Consider the following 21,840-nt stretch of genomic DNA (forward strand, 5'->3'; position numbering starts at 1 on the left):
CTGATTGGCAGGCGGGAGGGAAAACGCGTTGCGGGGATTGGCCTTCCGCGTGCTCCGTAGAGCGCCCGGCCACGCCCCTCGCCCCTGACCTTGCCCTGAACCCGTCGTTAGAAACGTGCCGGGCGCCAATTGGGGCCGAGCAGCGGGAGACTGTGAATCGGTTCCGACGGAGATCGGGGCGGTTTGAACGGCGGTTGTAAGTGCGTCATTCCCTCCGACAAGATGGCGGCGCCGAGCGGCCACGACAAAATGGCGGCAGAGGTGGCGGAGGAAGAGTACATGCAGGTGGTGGTCGGCGAGGAGTTGGAGCCCGGGCAGCAGGTGATGGTCCTGCAGGAGGCGGCCGGGGAGGAGATGAGGGCGACGGCCACGGCCATTAGCTCGGAGTTGCTGCAGACCATCGCCCACACCGACACTGTCTACTACGTGCAGCCGGACGGCAGCCTGGTGGCCGGGGGGACCTTGGCCGAGGTGACCAGGGGGACCCTGGCCGATGTGACCAGGGGAGGAGGAGGGGCCGACACCGTCCGGGCCCCTGCCATGCTGGACGCCGCCCTGCAGCTGAAGAACGTCGCAGACCATGTGGCCCTCAAGCAAGGGGCCCCCAGCCAGATGGCCAGGATCCTCAGCCAGAAGGTGACTGTCCTGCCATGAGGACACCACGATGTGCAACTCCAGGACTCAGATTGTGTTTGGGGTTGGAGCTGAGGAAGTTATTTTTATTTTTGTTTGAAACTCCGATCCCCACAGTGGGTAGTTATCCCTCACTTCCCGTTTCTTGTGACTCCCCCCCACATTTGGTAGTTATCCCCCACTTCCTTTTCCTTGTGACACCCCCCCCCCCCACATTGGGTAGTTATCCCTCACTTCCTGTTTCTTGTGACACCACCCCCCCACATTGGGTAGTTATCCCTCACTTCTTGTTTCTTGTGACACCACCCCCCCACATTGGGTAGTTATCCCTCACTTACTGTTTCTTGTGACACCCCCCCCCACATTGGGTAGTTATCCCTCACTTACTGTTTCTTGTGACACCCCCACCACACATTGGGTAGTTATCCCTCACTTACTGTTTCTTGTGACACCCCCACCACACATTGGGTAGTTATCCCTCACTTACTGTTTCTTGTGACACCCCCCCCCACCACACATTGGGTAGTTATCCCTCACTTTCTGTTTGTCCCCTCCCCGCATTTGGGGAGCTTCCCTAATTTCCTGTGCCCCCCGGCCTCCTGAGGAGCTCTTCCTCACTTTCTGTTTCTTGTGACACCCCCTTCCTCCCCACATCAGAGTTTTTCCTCACTTCCTGTTTTCTGCCCCCCTCCACCAAACACACATTGGGGAGTATTTCCTCACTTCCTGTTTCTTGTGACACTCCCTCCCCACATTGTGCAGTTTTCCCTCACTTCCTGTTTCTTGTGACACCCCCACCCCAATGGGGAGTAATTCCTGCTTCCTCCCCCTGACACACACACGTTCTTCCTCACTTCCTGTTTCTTGTGACACCCTCTCCCGACACATTGGGGACTTCCTCACTTTCACTTTCTGTTTCTTTTGACACACCCAACTCCCCACACATTGGGGAGTTCTTCATAATTTCCTGTTTCTTTATGACACACCACCCTCCTCCCCACATAAGAGAGTTCTTCCTCACTTTTTCTGCCCCCCCCCCCCCCCAACCACACACACAGGAGTTTTTCCTCACTTCCTGTTCCTTGTGACTCTCCAATGGAGCGTTATTCCTCACTTCCTGCCCCCCCCCGAAACACACTGGGGAGTTCTTCACGTCCTGTTTTTATGTGACACCCCCTCCCCACACATTGGGGACTTCCTCACTTTTTCTTTGGACACCCCCAACTCTCCACATATTGGGGAGTTCTTCCTCGTTTCCTGTGACACCCCTACAGGATATAGGTGGAATGTTGTCACTGAGACAAAATGACACAGACCACAGGGAATGTTCCAGTTGGGGGGAAGGTGACACACTGTGGCTTCCTGTCCTGGTGCATAGTCTCAGTAGGAACTCGGGTGGCAGTAAAGACCTGACAGGGGCAGTAACCCCTCCCCCGCACTGGTGTGACAAGGAATACAAAGCTTTGGTTAGAATAGGGCTCCAAAATGGTGCCAGTCCATTTGTTTTAATGGACAGCTTAGGGCAGGAAGTGTGTAGTTCCAGGGAATCTTGTTTGGGCACCGTGAGGAGGGGGAGGCAGACTATACCCTGTGGTGTGTGTTGTGAAACTCTTAGGCGTGGAAGCATGTGAGGGCACCCCGGGATGGGTTGGGGGAGCCCTCTGGGCATTGAATCTTGTCTGGCATCCTGAGGCATGAAAGTGAGGGCATTTTGGGGATGTCTCAGGGTGCCCTGGGAGTGTTAAAGCATGTGGCGGCTCCTTGGGGGGGGGTATTTCCTGGGTTATGGAAGCATGATGTGAGGGCACCCTGGGATGTGTGGCGGGGGCCCTGGGAGTGTGAGATATTGTGCCGACACCCCGGAGTGTGACAGCATGGGGGAAGGCGGTGCATGTTATCCTGTGGTATGTAAGAATTTGGGGGCTCCTTAGGACATTGTGGGGGGGGGTCTCCCTGGGGTTGTGCAATATTGTCTGGACACTCTGGGGTGTGAAAGCACAGCGAGAGGTTATCTTGGTATAGAAGCATGTTGGGGCTCCTTGGGATGTGTGGCGGGTGCCCTGGGGGGGGTGCAATCTTGTCTGGGTACCCTGGGGCGATTTTTTTTTTATTATTTTTTTATTTATTTTTTTTCACCCAAAAAAAATCTATTCACGATTCAAACCGAGTTTCTTTTTTTGTGATGCACACTGTGCCGGTCCTGAGATGCTGCGGGCAGGAGTTTTTAGGCGAGGCCGTGGCTTCGGCCTAGTCCGCGAGGCTGGACACCGCGGCCTCGCTTAAAAACGTCTACTCGCAGCTCCTCAGGACCGGCGCGGTGTCCACCAAAAAAAATAAAAAATCGATGTGAATCCGTTTTTTTTTTTTCCCTGTGAAAACCGCCTAGCTCTAGCGCAGGTTTACCTTCACTAACTGTAACAAGCTATCTGTGAATGAAACCTTAATTGTTTGCAGTGATGGTGAACCTTGGCACTACATTTCCCACAATGCTCCACTACACTGCAGAGTGCATGAGCATCTTGGGAAATGTAGTTCCAAAACATCTGGGGCACCAAGGTTCACCATCACTGATCTAGAAGCTCCTGGTACAAGGAGTTGGTCTTGCATATAGGTCTGGGGTGGCAAGGGAGGAAAGTCCAGTTTGCTATGTGGATGGTCTATACTGGACACTGTAGTTATTGCAAGACTGGACAATGCTTGTACTTTAGTAATTGGACCGGTAGTGATTGTCTTGCTTTGTGTGATGCCATGAACATGTTTCTGCAGTATAATGATGACTTCTTCTTGTGTTCTCTTGCAGCAGCTGAAATCCATTTGTGTCCAGGTACAAGGCATGAAGTCTAAGGAGAGCAGCGAACCGGTGATCGCCAAAGAAAACCCTGTTACTCCAACCATGAATGTGAGGTCTGAAACCGCCAGTGCTATCACCACCCAGGTTGTACAGGTGAAGACTGTCCCTCAGCCATCGCAGCCCTTTGTCGTCAAGGCCGTGCAGCCTCCCGTTCAAGTTTTGATCCAGAAAACTGCGACGCAGCCGGCCAAGGTGAACACGCCGGACCCCGACGGCAATGAGGAAGAGGGTTCCGCTGAGGAGCATGGGTGTTGTGTAGCTCACCATAGGTATGGCAGCTATGCACCGGGTACCACCAAGAAGCGTCAGAAGCGCAAAAAGCCCATAAAGATCAAAACCCGTTCAGGACGCATCTCCCGGCCTCCCAAACACAAGTCCAAAGATTACAAATTCCTTAAAGTGGGCGATTCAATTCAAGATAGCTCAGTGGATTCTGATGACTATTCGGAGCTGAGCTCGGAGGATGAAGATGATGGCGGCAAAGGGAGAGTACATAGAGACAGGCAGCCGTATGCAGTTAAAAACTCCCTGTTCCAGTGTCAGAAATGTGAGAAGTCCTATATGGGCAAAGGAGGACTGTTCCGCCACTACAGACTCTACCCCACCCATGGGCAGATGGACTCGTCATTTCTTCTGGAAGCCAAAAAAGGTGGAGACGGTGGGGGCACAGGGGAACAGAAGGTGAGATTTCCTAGTGCAGGGTAAGGAATTCAATTTCAGAGGTCCAATCAGTAAAATTTTTCTTCCCCCTTCACATCAACATCCCCCATTTACGTCATAGACCACCTTTACTTCATAGTACAGGGTTCTTTATGTAAAAGTCACCCTTTACATCACATTGCTCCTCTCTTTGATACAGTACCCCCCCCCCCCCTTCAATACAGCCCCCACCTATATATTGTGGTCCCTCCTCTTACATCAGAGCCCCTTTGCATCACAGTGCTCCCCTTTTATCTCACCGCCCACCTCCGCCCACCTTGCATCACAGTGCTCGTCTTTTACATTATGGCCCTCCACCTTTTTACAGTGAAACCCCATGTACAATACAGCCCTTTTACATTGCAGTCCCCCCTTTTGTTGTTTATATTGCAGTCCACTCTTTAAATTATAGATCGCTCTACATTACATCACTGTCACCCCTTTTACTTTTCAGCCCCCCCCCCTCCTTAAATAGAATTACAGCGCCCACCTTTACATCGCAGCCCCTGCATATACATCACCGTCGCAGCTCCCCCTGCATCACAGCACCACTCTTTACTATTTAAGGGGGGGGGGGGGTCTGAATTGTAAAGAGTGGTGCTGTGATGCAGGGGGGGCTGCGACGGTGATGTATATGGAGGGGCTGCGATGTAAAGGTGGGAGCTGTAATTCTATTTAAGGGGGGGGGGGGCTGAAAAGGGGGGTTGTGCCGTCGCACACATCCCCTCCCCCTTGTCCGGGCACTTGGATAGACAGATCATCCGCAGGATTGGACAGATGATCTGTCTATCAAAGTGCCCGGACAAGGGGGAGGGGCTGTGTGTGACGGCGCGCGGCCAGAAATACACAGCTATTGAAATGAAAGCTGTGATGTTCCCGGCACTGTGATCAAACAGGCGGTGGAGGCAGCTCTCCTCCCTGCACAGGCTGGCTGCAAAATGGGACACAGGCACACTGGCCTGCATTTGGGCACAGGCACACTGGCCTGCATTTGGGCACAGGCACACTGGCCTGCATTTGGGCACGCCTCCTGTACCACGTCCTCTGTCTCTGACCATCTCCTGTACCACGTCCTCTGTCTCTGACCATCTCCTGTGTAAAAATATTTTTTTTTTAAATATGTTTCGGTATCGGTGCTGTTTCGGTTTCGGTTTTCGGCCTAGTGTATTTTTCATTTTCGGTATCGGTCTCGGCACCGAAAAACCCATTCGGTGCACCACTATTAGAAATGACAGGGTCAGCTTTGCAGTGTGAAGGAGTAGGTGGGGTGCTGGCTGGTCTGAGAGTGTGGATAAGGAGAGACACTGGCAGCTGAATGGGCTAAATGGCGCCCGGACCGTGGGGAGCTATTTAGTGACCACCATCTTAGTGTATGCTTCTACAGGAAGTTAGGAGCACACTGGTATTTTGGCAGACCATTGGGTATTTTTCTGTACTTGCAGAATTTATGAAGAGAAAAACCACAAGAAATGTGCGTGTAATGCAGATATGGCAGTTTTGGTTTTACAAAAAAGTAATGCAGTGCAGCTTACCTATATATAATAACAAATCCTGCACTGCACATATAGATATCCAACACTTTAAAGTGATATTAAAGTCTCAACTTTTTTAAAAATGCACATATTTTTGCAGGTAAACAAATGTGTTATTACTGTTTTAAATTTTTATATAACCACTTCAGCCCCAGAAGTATTTACCCCCTTCTTGACCAGGCCATTTTCTGCAATACAGTACTGCGTCGCTTTAACTGACAATTGCGCGATGTTCCCAAACAAAACTTGTCATCCTGTTCTCTTCCCCCCCCCCCCCCCCCCCAAAAAAAAAAATAGATAAAGATATAATACATTTTTTTTTTTTTTTTAATCGGGACCATTGACATTTTATACAGCGATCAGAGCTAAAAATAGCCACTGATTACTGTATACATGTCAGTGGCAGGGAAGGGGTTAACACTAGAGGGGAGATCAAGGGGTTAAGTGTGTTTCTAACTGTGAGGGGATGTGACTGACTAGAGGAGGAGCCAGATCGTTGCTTGTGATCGCTGCTTAAAGGTGGCTGGTCGGCCAATTGCGCCCGCCGCCCATGTGCAGTGGGCACGCACCTGCTATGGCTCTTAAAGGAGCTGCCGTACATATAAGGCAATTCAAGCAGGAGAGCCATCCTGCCCCTGTACATATACAGGGGCTGGTCGGGAAGTGGTTAATAGGAGCCTGCACCCGCAATCAGAAGAAGGGTTCTTCATACTTGGTGTAAGCTGTCAGCTCATACCTTGTATGGGCAGGCACTTGGACACTGTCAGGATGCATCAATGAGCTAACTACAGTGAGGGAAAAAATATTTGATCCCCCCCTGCTGATTTTGTATGTTTGCTCACTAACAAATGATCAGTCTACAATTTTAATGGTAGGTTTATTTTAACAGTGAGAGACAGAACAACAACAAAAATATCCCGAAAAACGCATATCAAAAAAAGTTATAAATTGGCATTTAATGAGTGAAATAAGTATTTGACCCCCCCCCCCCCCCCTATTGGCAAGATTTCTGTCTCCCAGGTGTCTAATATACAGGTAATGAGAGCTGAGATTAGGAGCACTCTCTCAAAGGGAGTGCTCCTGATCTCAGCTTGTTACCTGTATAAAAGACACTAATCCAAAGAATCATATTGCTATCTTTCCACTATGGCCAAGGCCAAAGAGCTGTCCAAGGATGTCAGGGGCAAGATTGTAGACAAGGCTGGAATGGGATACAAGACCATTGCCAAGCTGCTTGGTGAGAGGGTGACAACAGGTGGTGCAATTATTTGCAAATGGAAGAAACGGGAATGACTGTCAATCCCTCTTGGTCTGGGGCTCCATGCAAGATCTCACCTCGTGGAGTTTTAATGGTCATAAGAACTGTGAGGTATCAGCCCAGAACTACACGAGAAAATCTTCTCAAGTCACCAAGAAAACAATTGGTAACACACTACACAGTGAAGGACTGAAATACTGCAGCACTTGCAAGGCCCCCCCTGCTGAAGACAGCACATGTACAGGCCTGTCTGAAGTTTGCTAATGAACGTCTGAATGATTCAGAGGACAAATGGGTGTAAGTGTTGTGGTCGGGTGAGACCAAAATATAGTTCTTTGGCATCAACTCAACTTGCTGTGTTCGGAGCAGAAATGCTGCTTATGACCCCAAGAATGCCATCCCCACCATTAAACATGGAGGTGGAAACCTTATGCTTTGGGGGGGGGGGGGGTTTTCTGTTAAGGGGACTGGACAACTTTACCGCATCAAAGGAATGATAGATGGGGAGATGTACCATCAAAACTTGGGTGAGAACCTCCTTCCCTCTGCCAGGGCATTGAAAATGGGTTGTGGCTGGGTATTCCAGGATGGAAATTACTCCAAACACACAGCCAATGCAACAAAAGAGTGGCTCAAGAAGATGCACATTAAGGTCCTGGAGTGGCCTAGCCAGTCTGCAGACCTTAATCCCATAGAAAATATTTGGAGGGAGCTGAGGGTTTGAGTTGCCAAACATCAGATTTGAAACCTTTAATGACTTTGAGACCACTGACCATGGAGATGGAAATGGTGTGACATCCAGGCCGATACGTCTGTTAGTAGATCAGTGATGCATGAGGAGATTGATGGGGTGAGCTGAGGGGCTGAGAGATAGATTTGGGTGTCATCAGTGTGTATATATATATATATATATATATATATATATATATATATATATATATATATATATATATATATATATATATATATATATATATATATATATATATAATGTTTTCCTTCTCTCACTGTAGTTCATTGAGAATTACAAGCTGACAGCTGCAAAGGCTGTCTGTAATTGTAGTTCTCGCATACACAGAACTCTGTGAATGACGCAGACAAGATGATACCTCGCTCTCTGTCTCAATGGGTGATTGGGGGGAGGCTGCTTCTTCTGTAACATGTTATGTTAGACCCTGAATATAGGTGTAACATGTGAACATCTCTTTTTTTTTTTTTTTTGCAACCAATTGGTTGCTTTTATTTTACACTTGAAAGACTGAAATCCAAAATGGGAGGTAACTTAAAGTTCTTGTTTTGCAGAAGCCCATCCCAAGGCCTCGAAAGAGATTGTTGGAAGATCCTGCAAACCCCAGTGTGTCCAGCAAGGAGACCTTGGCTAGGGATGGTTTGGAGATTGTAAAAGTAACAAGCTCATGCAGAGGTCGTCGGCAGATGTCCGGAAGGAGGTTTGGACGCCCCCGTAAAATATTGCGTAATGGGACAGTTGAACATGCAACGACAGTAAAAGAAGTAAGTAAATACATTGAAACTTGCCTGTGCCCCCACGGTTTAGGACAGGGATATGCAATTAGTGGACCTCCAGCTGTTGCAAAACTACAAGTCCCATGAGGCATAGCAAGACTCTGACAGCCACAAGCATGACAGGCAGAGGCATGATGGGACTTGTAGTTTTGCAACAGCTGGAGGTCCGCTAATTGCATAGCCCTGGTTTAGGAGATATTTGCTAAAAAGGCAAGCGCCGATGACTACAGCGCATGCGTCCTTAAGGGCACATCATGCTGTTTCTAATAGGGGTCATGCCATGGCTGGCGCTTCCCAAATGCATGCACAGGAGTGACATCACCTGACTCCGGCCGCTCACAGAGCTGGAGTTCGCGGCCCCGGAAAGAGGGGTGAAGATGTAAGCTCCCTGGTCGTGGGGACAACGGAGACCTCACAGGCTTCGGTTTCAGGTAAGTGACACATAATGGGCTACTATGCAAAGCACAGTAGCCCATTATGCTTTACCTTTTCAGGGAAATAAAGAGGAAGTAAAAACCACCAGGGTTTACTTTTTAATCCCTGAAAATGTTGGAGGGGGGGGGGGGGTTCTTTTTGTTATAAAATTTAGCAAATAAATTTGTTCTTAAAAAAAATTAGGTTGAAATGTATTCTGCTACATTTGTGTGAAAATAACCTTAAAGAGGGATTCCACCAAAAAAAAAAAAAATATTAAAAGCCAGCAGCTATAAATACTACAGCTGCTGACTTTTGTCAAATGGACACTCGCCTGTCCCGGGTTCCAGCGATGCCGAGGCCGATAGATCGCTCGGCTCTTGGCTGCTGTCGCCACCATTCTAGGTGAGGGAATCAGGAAGTGAAGCGAATCGGCTTCACTTCCCGGTTCCCTACTGCGCATGCGCGAGCCGCGCCGCGCAATAGGAAATCTCTGCGCTGTCACTGGGACCCGTGTGTGTCAGGAAATGGCGTAGACTCCCACGGGAGTCTATGCCCGGAAGTGGGTGAAAATACCTGTCTTTGACAGGTATCCCCACCCCCCTCCCTCCTGAAAGGTGTCAATTGTGACACCCGAGGGGGGGAGGGATCCGATCAGCGGAGGTTCCACTTTAGGGTGGAATCCCGCTTTAATCTGTGTATATTATTTGGTTTGTAGTGCCCGCAAACTATGGGAAATATCGGATACTTGATCAATACTGATCATTTCATTTCTTGAGGCCAAAAAAAAAAAGCCAGGACAGTACAAATGACCCATTTTTTTTAATTTTTTTTTGGGGGGGGGGCGGGGTTGGTGGTTTTGGTTTTATTTTATGTTTTTTTATTGTTTTGTTTTTTATTTTTCTCTAAATACTGTACCCAATCAGTGTACCTGTTTTGACTGTGATCGACCAGGGCTAATCACATGGTTCAGATGGGCTCCGATTGGCCCTGTCTGTACCATATGATCACACTGACCAGTCACAGCTAGCAACACAGTCGTACCCATGCCATCCGTTGTGTACAACTATCATGGTACCAGCAGCGAGCCGTTACACTGATCAGTCATTGGCAGCTGGTGACAGATGGTGCCGCTGTGTGGCCCTGCAATGCATCCCTCTTACAATTTTAGTGTGCCGAGGGGGGAAGAGATGCAGCATCCAGACCCTCAGCCAGCAGCCTGGTAAAGTATATGACAAGCTGTTTCTGGACAGGGCTAAATGCTGTACATGCCTTTAGGGCTCTCTGCATTCCGGAGCTAATGCCCAGAGAGAAGACAACCCAATTTGTACACGTTCATCCCTGAATGCATAAAGGACCTTGACAGGCAGCAGGGCTGGACACTGGACCTGTCTCTTCCGGGTGCACTAAAATACTGGGAAGGACGCTTGGTAGCTGGACAGCCCTGTGTGCAATGTGCCTTACTCTAATCATGCATACATAATTTTCTTTATCAGAAACTGTAAGAAAGCAATCTGTTTTTGTTTTATTCCAGCTGATCCAGCAGTGTGAAGAGAGGGATTTAAAAGAACAAGTAGCACCAAGTTTTACCAAACTACTGTCAGTCTATGACTTTCTGCTTCTGAAGGTCAGTGTATCCAATGTTTTTATTCCAGCTGTCTCTGATGGCCCTAGAGTAGCACTTTTTGCTGAAGTTCTGCTGAAAAATAGTTCCTTCGGCCTGTCTACTTGGGCTTTAGCTGCTTTTAGGGCCCGTTCACACTAGCATGCCACGTTTCTGTGCGGCTTCCCACACTGCATTCCAATCCCACTTCCCTTGCGATCTGCTGCGGGGGGTCAGTTCAACATTAACGACACCCCAAACACAGTAGGTTTGCCTGTGCTGGATTGCATGGTACAAAGGAACTTTCCTATACGGTAGACATGCTTTTCCAATAGTCCATGCACAACTTTTGTTGCAGTTGGGGTTCAGCTCATTCAAAATTAATGAGCTGAAATTGCACTGCACAGAACTGTATGTGGATCCCACAATGTTCCTGTGCGATTCACATGCAGTTCCTAGTGTGAAGGAACAAAAAAATTGAAACAAAGGCATTCATAGACATTCAACTTTTATTATTATTTATTTTATTTTTTAATATGCATGTGGAATGTGTTCAGCTGGGGCTTATACAACGGGAAAGCTTGTTTGTCCCCACCCATTTAGGGTAAAGTTCATTAACCACTTTAATACCGGCCACTTTTACCCCTTTTCTGCCCAAGCCAGCTTTCAGCGCTGTCACACTTTTGACAATTGCACGGTTGTGCTACAACTGTACCCATGTGACTTATTATATTTTTATTTATAATTTTTTTATTTTTTTACCATACAAATGTTTTTTTATTTTGGTATTATTTAATCGCCGCTACTACTACTTCCTTTTTGTTTAGGAAAAAAAAATGCCAAAAGGTGTGTTTGGTTTTTTTATTTTTTTTTTATTTTTTTTTATTTATTTTATTTGTCCTGTTTTTATAAGTGGTTCCCCCCCCCCCCCCCCCAAAATCTATCTTCATCAATCTTGGCCAAATTGTATTCTGCTATATTTCTTTGGTGAAAATAATCCAAATTGGTGTGTATTTTTGGTATCCTTCATACACATGTGATAGAAGTGTGAAACATTCTCTTGGGTGAGGATTCCTCCTTGCAGTAAACAATTTAAGGCCCCTAATGCACTTTTGCTTTTACAGGTAAAACAAGAGCACGTGGACAAAAAGCCCTTGTTTCCTCATGTTTACAGGGAGTTTGAAAAGCTGCATTCCATGGTCAAGAACTTGGCTGAGGATTATGTCATTAACATGGATCAGAATGTTGAAAAACCTCTTGAAGTAACTGATAGCAAGGTGAGTTGGAGCAATACTGATCTATGGAAATTCTTGCTTGTACTCCATCTTTTTAACCACTTCAGCCCCAGAAGATTTTACCCCCCTTCCTGACCTTTTTTTAAAAATGTTGGCAGTGTGTCGTTTTAACTGACAATTGCGCGGTCATGTGATGCTGTACCCAAACAAAATGTGCGCCCCCCCAACAAATAGCGATTTCTTTTAGTGGTATTTGATCACCTCTGCGGTTTTTATTTTTTGCAATATTTTTTGGTAAAAAATTGCAATAAGTGTAATTGGTTTGCACAAAAGTTAGTGTCTACAAACTATGGGAGAGATTTATGCCATTTTTATTATTATATAAATATAATATATATTATAAATATATTGCGGATCGCCTCCCCCTGCCCCCCCCCCCCCCCCCTTAATTGTGGATAAGCACTTATTTTTGATAGATGACATCAGGTTGGCCCCTATGCAATACATCAGGACTGAATTTTCTGACTAAAGTTCCACTTTATTAATTATAATAATTAATTATAATTGTTTTATGTCTGTTTATTGATTATGTATTTCCTCCTAGGTGGCAGAATCGCTGGGCATTTCCAAAGTGATGACTGTCAATGCAGCCTCATCCTCTTCAGTCACTGTTGAGCAGGAGACACAGCTTGAGGAAAATAACCGCGAGGTACAAGTCTACTTATTCACAAGCGTCTTCAAACTACTGCTTGTTGATTTTACTGTTTGTTAATCAGCCACTTTGTTAGTCTTCAGATGAAGAGGCCGAGCCTCCACCAAAACGGTTGAAAATCGATGACAGTCAGGATGTGGCAGAAGACATGACTGTAGGCACTGAGGAGACAGCGCAGTTTGAAGGTACGGTCCCTGTAGTAAACGCAAACCCCATTCCCCCCCCTTCTCTTCGCTCAGTCCATATTCCTGCATTGAAAGTCACACATATAATGTATGATCATTCAGTGCAGTAGTACGCTAAGCCCAGGGGACGGGTACATGACAGATTGAGCTCATAGGAAGTAAATTGACTATTGCAGCAAATATGCTTGCTTTTTTTAAAAGGAAAAATAAATCTGGGGAATAAAAAAGCTTTTGAAATTTTTAGCTTCAACTTTTAATCATGTTTAACCACTTAAGGACCCAAGCCTCTTTTTGATATTTGTTTACACGTTAACAGTTTTGTTTTTTTTGCTATAAAATTCTTAGAAACCCCAAACATAAAATATATATATATATATATATATATATATATATATATATATATATATATATATATATATATATATATATATATATATATATATATATATATATTTTTTTAGATTGTGAAAGATAATGCTACACCAAGTAAATTGATACCCAACATGTCCCGCTTCAAAATTGCGCCCGCTCGTGGCGACAATCTTTTACCCTTTTAAAAATCTATAGGCGACGTTAAAAATTCTACAGCTTGCATGAGTTTTAAGTTAGAGGTCTAGAATTATCGCTCACTCTACCGATCGCAGTGATACCTCACATGTGGTTTGAACTGTTCTTATATGTGGCCGCTACTCACGTATGCACTCGCTTCTGCACGCGAGCTCAGCGGGATGGGATGCGCTTCTTTTTTTTTTTTTTTTAAACATCCCTTGTAATAACAAAAAAGCATGACAGGACCTCTTTAAATATGAGATCTAGGGTCAAAAAGACCTCAGATCTCCATATTTACACAAAAATGCAATAAAAAAAAAACATTTTTGTCAATTTAAAAAAAGGGCCCTTTTAAGAGCTGCAATGGTATGGACACGGGTGGGGGCCATCTTCCCCTCACTCGTCTCCTTACCCAGCAAGGGAGAAGATCCGATCGCCTCCTGCCGACGGGTCCGGTAAGCAGTGGAGGGCACTGGAGCGCGGCGGGAAGGGGGGGGTGGACCCGCTCGCTGAAATAAAGTGATCTTGCGGTGTCTACGCCGCGGAGACCACCATTTATCGGAAAGCGGACCGCTGGCCGAAGAAGAGGATACCAGGGTTATGGCAGCTGGCTGCTACCATTAAAAAATTATGTTCCTCTTCAAAGTTAGGATGTATATCGGCGTGCGCCGGTCTGTAAGTGGTTAAGTTCTGCTTTTTGAAGTGATTAAGTGAAAAAACAAACCAAACATGTTTATACTTGCTGCTCCTCTTCTAGGGTCCCTGGCTGGCAGCTCCTGGCTCCCTCTATGTGCCCCTATAGGAAGCTGCTTCCTGTGGGAGCACTCGTGCCTGCTTGATCCTGAACTGGTCTGCTTGTATCCATTCAGACACACAGCCCCACCCCCCTGCTAATAGGTTTTGATTGACAGCAGCAGGAGCCAGTTTTGCCTATAGTTTATACTTTTAGGTAAAACACTTTTACAACCACTTTAATTATGATCTTTTATTAAACAGGTCTGGGAGAGCATGGTAACAATCGAGTGATACTCCATTCAGAAGCTGACCCTGGTACTGCCACTGATAGTGATGCAGTGGAACAAGCATCTGCTGCTGCACAGAACGATTTACTGGTGGAAGGCACAGAGACTCTGCAAGCACAGGCGGACACTGATACTGATTATTTGCAGGAACCCCAGCCCTCTCCAGAAAGCACAGATGCTTCCCAGTCACAGGACCATCCTCTTAACCTTTCCTGTCAAGTTACAGAGGAAATTCTGCGTCTCCAAACTCGCGTCATCCATAACGACACCCAGGAGACAACTGAAGCAGAACTTTCGTCAGATCTTCCTCCAGGCTGTGACCACCAGACTGATCCAGTTGACCCTGAAATACCTTGTGATAGCAGTCTAGTTTCTGCTGACAGTTCACAGGTGGAGGATCACACAAGAACTATCAGTACTTCTGTTCCAACAACCCTAGCAGAGGCAATGTGCAGAGAAGCCCCCCAGATGTCTTTTGTGGAGGTAGGAGGCACTTTGATCCCTACCACCAACACTTTCACCATGGGAACTTTGAACATGAGTGGGGTCACTCCGGCTTTTAGTTTAAATCATGGACAGGAACTTGTGTTCATCCACAGTACAGAAGAGTCCACCACAGGAGAGGCAGTTGTGATATTTGACAACACGGGAGCCACAGAAACTCATTTGGACACGGTGGCTTTGGTGGAGATGTAGTTCAATGTATATGTTCAGCATACTGAAGTAATCAGTAATGATATGATGCCTCCAGCTCAATGACAGGTGGAATTTTGTTGGCCCTCACCTACAGGAGGCTTGTCCAAGGCTTAAAAGTTTTTGTGGAACTTTAAACCTATACCCTTGTTAGAAGTTGATGGGCACCCCAAACAAGGTGCCTGGGCATCTTTTTCTTTTTCTCTCCAATGCACCCCAGGAACCTTTTGAACAGGGAGGGTGGGAGCCTCCTATGCTTTAAAGTGAAAGTAAACCCAGCGGACCAGCTCCATGAATTCTATACCCCATTCACAAAACCAAACAAGTGCCTAGTCTACACTCTATACATGATTACAATAAAGCATCATTTCTTTTGGTTAGTAGTCGTTACTCCCCACTACAACTCTGCTGCTGCCCTTCCATCAAAATTTTAGTGCATGGAATGCAGAACGGAAAAAAACTGGTGATAACATTTTGGAAGAGTAATTTATTAAAGCTGAGCGAAACTTGCTTCTGCTCTTGCTCTAGCGATGCCGTGTCCCCGAGCTCCCCTCCCGGCCGCTGACACTTTGAAGCGGGTTTTGATTGCCCACCAATGTCATTGGCCAGGTGGGGATGACTTCCAAGCATGCGGGTTCAGTCAGATTTGGCATTGCCGAATTTGTGCAGTGAGCTGCATGTGCGCTGCTCTCTGTTCAGAGACAGACAGGCAGGTAAGTAACTTTAATGACGGACAAAGAATATCTCTTCTGCATTAAATTTGCTGTCTGCTCGCCCATCTTTAGTTCTGGCCTCAAGTTCCTTCAAACTGTTAAAGCAGAAGTAAACCCATCAATCTAACTTCACATTAAAAGCCCATCATTTTCAGCCAAGGAAGCTGTCATCTTAGCCTTTGATCTTCAGCAGCCATGATGGTGCACATATGATAAGCTGTGTCACCAGCCATTGGATGTTTGACAGTTTGGTTAAAAGCACAACCAATTTGACAGTTGCAATTTTTCCCACCATGTTCCAGGATTTTTTTTTTTTAAACTGTTAAATCAATGGGTTTAGTTCTGCCTTTTAAAGGGTAAGTTCACCTTTCTGAACATGTTACAATATTCAGGGTGTTACATGTTACGAAAAGACAAGCCCCATGCACATCTTTGATTCCCTGATGTGACAGCCAGCAGAGATCTTCTAATACCCCAATTAGATGTCGCAATTTTTCTTAAATGTTGCTGAGCGGGGCTTCGTCTGCAAAGCCACCTCATTCATCCTCAGTGTCCTATGAATGGGAAAATTACAAGGTCTGGTAGCCTCTGTGGCTATCAATTTTTGCATTGGTGTGTGTTTTTTTTGTACCCTCTAAACCGCATTGCACCAGTGATCCATGGTGCCATGGAGGTCTCCAGCAGATCTGCCAGTGTGTATCTGTGTGCCCGTACGGGCAAGCAGATTCACACTTTCTCTTCCTGTCAGTTGCTTGCCTGTACAGGACATACTGGCACACAGATACACTGGCAGATCTGCTGGAGACCTGCATGGCACCAGTTCTGCTAATCACTGTAAGTAGGTGGGGCTACTATCATACGTATGTTGCCCTGGAGGAACCAGGAAAAAAAAAGACCTATGTTGGCTGTTGACTGACATAATTTATGTAATATCTTTTTGCTGATGAAAGTTTCTAAATTTTAAGTTTTACTTTCACTTTAAAGCACCCGTAGCTCTGAAGTATGCTCCTTGGTAATATTTGCAATCTGGTGCCCCTTTGGTTTAAAGGCTTGTGATGAAGAGTATAGGACACAAACAGCTTGGACTGCCTGCTTTTTGAGAGTATTTGTTTGGTTCATAACGTTACGTTTAATACAGGTTCAATTTAACCCCAAATTGTTGTTTTACAGTTCATTCTCTGACAGTGCACACACCTGAGACTTTTTAGTATGACAGAATTGGCACATTTCAACCCTGCTGTACACCACCTTTGGTATTTCCTTCCCTCTTATATAAAAAGACTATTAATTTGGTGCTGTCATGGAGAAAGAAAAATTCTGGCAAATGCAATTACACTTCCTTTTTTTTTTTTTTTTATAAATTAGGATATTTCCTATATATTCTTGTATACCGTGATGAGTAACTTATTTATAAAGTGTTTCTACTTTAAGAAGAGTTTTTTATTTTTTACAAATTAGAGTTAGATCATTTTTGTTCTATAGTGGCTTTCACTCTAGAAAATCTGTCTTTGCACTATTGTGGCTCATACAAAGGGAACCACTTCTACAGCTTCTAATTAAGTGACGTGTTAATGTTTTGTGATCATACCCATATGCTTGCCAACTCCATAGCCTTACCTAGAACTGTGTGTTCTCTTAAAAAAAAAAGAGAGAGAGAGAGATGGGACTAAAATCCTCATAAATTTAAAGCCTAATGACCTCTAATTTTGTGACAAATGGGTTGGCAGCTTTGTCATTATTTGTCCTGGTTCATCTAAATAAAACTCCAGATAAGTCTATAAAATGCATACCATGTCTTGTGATCCCTCAAAAAAATAATTTTATATATATAAGTTATAGTTATGGGGGGGGTGCATGTGATTAGCACAGGGCCAATCAACACTGTCAGGAGTCATACACCCTCAAAGGACAATCGGAGGGGAATGAAAACTTCCTGCAAGCTTTAACCAGACACTGATAGACTGCTATATACTGCTGATGAGATGCGCGCATCTGCGGGGGCCTTGTCCTGGAAGTGGGTGCAGATACCTGGATTATCCAGGTAACTGCTCCCCCCCCCCCCCCCCCCCCCCCTCAAAGGTGCCGATTGTGGCACCGGAGGGCGGGAGGGAGCAGATGAGCGGAACTTCCACTTCAGGGTGGAGGACCGCTTTAAGTAATAAGATTGCATTTTGTCTTTGTGGTATTGCTGCTTTTGATGCATTCAGATAGCTTTAATAAGGTGGAAGATGCGTTTAATGTTTGACAGTCATGGAAGATTTGTTTATTTTAGTCTCGGTTTGTGTTGGTGCAATGTGGGAAACCCTGCGACTCCCAGCGTGGATTCCTGCATCACACCCAACTCGCAGGCAGCTCACACTGCCCTATGCAAACCGCTAGGGGGAGGGGGGGGGGGGGGGGTCAATACAAAGTTAAAGACGGCCCCAGCTAGGTTCACATATCTCTGTGCAAACTGTCAATTTCGGACAGCCATGAGCTCCGATTCTGATGTGGACCAAAAAAAAGGGGTCCTGCATGACTTTGGTCCCAATGAGATGTGAATTCGGCCAAACAATCCAGCTTTTGTCATAAAAGATATCTGAGTCAGCTGTTGCTAGCACCATTTTAAAGCCCCATACACACTGAGATTTGCAGCTGATTTTATTTTTTTTCCCCCCTTCAGATTTACCAAAACCATATAATATGAGGTCAAACCTTAGGAGTTTCAATTTGTATGCAATCAGGCAGGCCCTTGCACTACATGGTTTTGGTAAATCTGAAGGGGGGGGGGGGGGGGGGAGGGAGGAAATCAGCATAACATCGGATAGTGTGTATGGGGCTTTACTTCCAATTTTCTTATAGTGTGTGTGTGTGTGTGTGTGTGGCGCCTTGAGACTGGGATGCCATTAAAGTTCATGTGAGTGTAAAGGCAGGTGTCCCAATACTTTTGACAATAGAGCGTAGAAACCAGCACATCAAAAACTGGTAAGCTTTGTTTTTAATAATGACAGTGCAAGTGAACCTTCATAAAACGTGACCGTAGGATTTCCATTATTTCTCCTGAGAGAGATCACTCCTGAATTTATTTAATTATTTTTGAAGAGTCATTTAAGAAAACCTGCTATTTTTGCTCAAGCCCTGATGAAGGGAAGAGAAATTTCACTATTTTTTTTTTTTTTTTTGGTCATGTTTCCACAGACCATTGGGCTCTATATGAAGCGGTGCACTGAAGGCTGCATTCTGTAAAAAGATGTCAAAAAAATGTAATCTGCTTTAGCAATGTATATTGAACCCTGAGGCTGGGCTCACACATGGACCTGGCCTGATGGCTGCTGGACACACGCAAAGTGCATCCAGCAGCAATCGTAAGTAAACCGCTGGCTGTGTGAAAAGCTGCCGCTGCCAACAACCTGTCATTACAGGCTTAGTGCTCACACCTGTCAAACAGCAGGAATTTGCATTGTTAAAAATTGCCCATGTGCACGTAGCTTGACATTTATCCGGTCCACAAGTTATTGAGCTTTACTTGGTGCAAAAAGCGAAGTGCTGACAGCTAATACAACCAATCAGAATTCACTTTATTAAAGGAAAATGTGTACAAAATGGGTTGCTATGGGTTTTGCATCTTGAACTTTAGCCCGTTCATTGGAAGCACAATATTTGTTGTTCATATGAACATTTTGGTTTCCTGCTGCGGTTTGAGGGATAATATTGAGACTTTTTATTTCCACAATTTCACTGTTGGTATAGCAATGTGCTGCTTTTTTTTTTTTTCTTCCCCCCCCTCCCAGCTTGTATAGAGATGTGAATAATTTGCTATATACTGGACAGTTATGTTTTCTGTAATAAACGCTGGTTTTCTACTGAGTCTACATAATTTTTTTATTTTTTTTTGGCAAGTAAGAACTATATGGTACATCATTCAATGAGAAATTTGAACATTTTAGAAAATGACATAAGATAGGGTATATATCATATGAAGTATGTGGGCACCTCCTCTAAATGATCAAGTTCAGGTGTTTCCAGAGTATTGTAGAGTACTGGTAATACTACAGCATGGGCTTCATTCACACTTTTGTGACTTGTCATGCAACTTTGGACATCAAAATCGCATGATAAGTTGCAGCCCATTCTTTTCAATTGCAAGTGTTTAGAGTCTGAGTAACTTAAAGTCGCAGCACTACTTTGATCCAGAGTGTGAAGTCAGATCAAAGTTGCGCTGGGTTCACACGGTTGTGACTTGGATGCGGCTTTCCCCACATCAAATTCGCATAGCAGGAGATTGTGACTGGCTCTTTATGGAGCCGGTTTACACATCTCCGGTGTGACTTGCACAGGAGTCCTGTGCATCTTTTGGTCTGTTTTCAGCCAAAAATTTGGGATGAAAGCTGAATGGGAATGCACGAGAGCCACTCTGTCCCTCAATGTCAACCCAATCTCAAAATACATTTTAGGCAATTGTGCTCTTCCAAACCTGCGATTTAAGTTGGGGGGGAAAACCCCCTTTCTGTTCCAGCATGGCTGATCCCCCTGTGAATAAAGATAGCTCCATAAAGACATGGTTTGTTGTCAAGGAACTTAAAGGATAAGTTCACCTTTTGCAACCTGTTATACCCCCACTGCTACAATATATAGGAAAAATGCAGCTGTGTGGGGCTCCACCTGTCCGGCAGTGTCATTCATTCAGTGTTCTGTGAATGAATAGACTACAACTACCGTCATCCTTTGCCGCTGTCGACTTATAATTCTCAACGGTGCTATTTAGCACGGTGGTAGTTTGATACTTAAGCCTCGTACACACGATCGGATTTTCCGACGGGAATTGTGTGATGACAGGCTGTTAGCGGAAAATCTGACTGTACGCCCCATCCGACAATTATTGGCCAGCTTTCAATGGACAAATGTTGGATGGCAGGTTTATACGTTTTTGGACGATGGTCTGTTGTCGGATTTTCCGAGCGTGTGTACAAAAGTCCAAAGTACAAACACTCGTGCTCGGAAGCAAGGACAAGCCGGAAGCAGTCAGTCTTGTAAACTAACGCTCATAATGGAGAATTAACATTCGTGATGTGGCAAATTATGAAATCTCCAAATGCAGCGCACAATTCCCTTCTTCTTTAATGGGATAATAATGAAGCTGGTGATACTGATGGAGTTCTGCCAAACGTATTTAAAGCGGGAGTCCGCGTTTTTTTTTTTTTTTTTTAAAAGCCAGCAGCTACAAATACTGCAGCTGCTGACTTTTAAAATAGTGACACTTACCTGTCCAGCGCGCCCGCGATGTCGGCACCCGAAGCCGATCTCTCGATCATCTCTCGGGTGCTGCCGCCGCCATCTTGGGTATGGGAATCAGGAAGTGGAGCCTTTCGGCTTCATTTCCCGTTCCCTACTGCGCATGCGCAATAAGAATGGACCCACTGCCTCTGGGATCTGTGTGTTTCCCAGCAGGCAGCGGGGGACTTTCGGAAAGGGGCGTAATGTACGCCCCTTTCCGCAGAGAGCTATCCCGGAAGTGGGTGCAGATACCTGTACTGTACAGGTACCTGCACCCCCCTCCCCCTTGAAAGGTGCCGATTGTGGCGCCGGAGGGGGGGAGGGTTCTGATGAGCGGAAGGTCCACTTTAGGGTGGACCTCCGCTTTTAAAAAGGCTTTTTTTTTTTTTTATCTCGTGATATCAAGAATAATATTTTTTTTTTGGTCAAGTTACCACAACGCCATTATCCAGTAGTATTTAAGATCAAAGATACAACTAGGTTGGTGTTCCTTGTTAAAGTGGTTGTAAACCCTTACAGACCACATTTACCTACAGGTAAGCCTAGATTAAGGCTTACCTGTCGGTGCAAGAAATAACTCCTAAACCTACACCGTCTAGGAGATATTTGCAAAAGACAGGCACCGCTGTTTACAGCGCACTCAGTGTGCTGTTAGTGGCGGCTCCCGTGTGCATGCACGGGAGTGACATCATCGCGGCTTTGGCCAGTCACAGCGCCGAAGCCGTGATTCCTGGAAGTCACTCTGGGAGATATGGAGGAGGGGAACGGGGACCGCTGCAGGGGCTTCAATCTCAGGTTAGTAATTTATAATGAGCTAGTATGCTCTGCATATTCATTTTGTCTTTGTCTTGCAGGATGTTTTTTTTCCAGAGGGTTTACTTCCCCTTTAATTTTACATTGTATTTTTTAAAATGTAACTGCCTACTCCCAAACTGTCATTTGAAGTAAAACACATAGCCAAGTA

General features: G+C 45.5%; 1 protein-coding gene across 2 annotated transcripts; it reads left to right on the forward strand.

Annotated features, from left to right (window-relative positions):
* Positions 1-9: 9 nt before the first annotated feature.
* On the forward strand, positions 10-17,441 carry ZNF839 (zinc finger protein 839). 2 transcript variants are annotated; one of them, XM_077463700.1, is made up of 8 exons: positions 10-636; positions 3,437-4,165; positions 8,276-8,485; positions 10,446-10,538; positions 11,639-11,791; positions 12,354-12,458; positions 12,538-12,646; positions 14,192-17,441. In XM_077463700.1, exons 1-8 carry the CDS (start codon positions 223-225, stop codon positions 14,911-14,913), a joined length of 2,535 nt encoding a protein of 844 aa, XP_077319826.1. In that variant the 5' UTR covers positions 10-222; the 3' UTR covers positions 14,914-17,441. The 2 variants fall into 2 exon arrangements, with proteins under 2 accessions (XP_077319826.1, XP_077319825.1); XM_077463699.1 differs by having other exon boundaries at positions 11-636; positions 3,434-4,165.
* The last annotated feature ends 4,399 nt before the right edge of the window (positions 17,442-21,840 follow it).

The sequence above is a fragment of the Lithobates pipiens genome, unplaced genomic scaffold (assembly GCF_037356315.1).
Source record: "Lithobates pipiens isolate NorthernLeopardFrog02 unplaced genomic scaffold, aLitPip1_a1.2 Scaffold_30, whole genome shotgun sequence".
NCBI classification, from domain to species: domain Eukaryota; kingdom Metazoa; phylum Chordata; class Amphibia; order Anura; family Ranidae; genus Lithobates; species Lithobates pipiens.

What these genes read in the sequence shown, in the direction of transcription:
- ZNF839 (XM_077463699.1), top strand. Translation starts at nt 223, where the DNA reads ATGGCGGCGCCGAGCGGCCACGACAAAATGGCGGCAGAGGTGGCGGAG. An exon ending in ATGACTTTCTGCTTCTGAAG is followed by an intron (nt 10,539 to 11,638) that starts GTCAGTGTATCC and finishes TTGCTTTTACAG; the next exon opens with GTAAAACAAGAGCACGTGGA. An exon ending in GGAGACAGCGCAGTTTGAAG is followed by an intron (nt 12,647 to 14,191) that starts GTACGGTCCCTG and finishes TTTATTAAACAG; the next exon opens with GTCTGGGAGAGCATGGTAAC.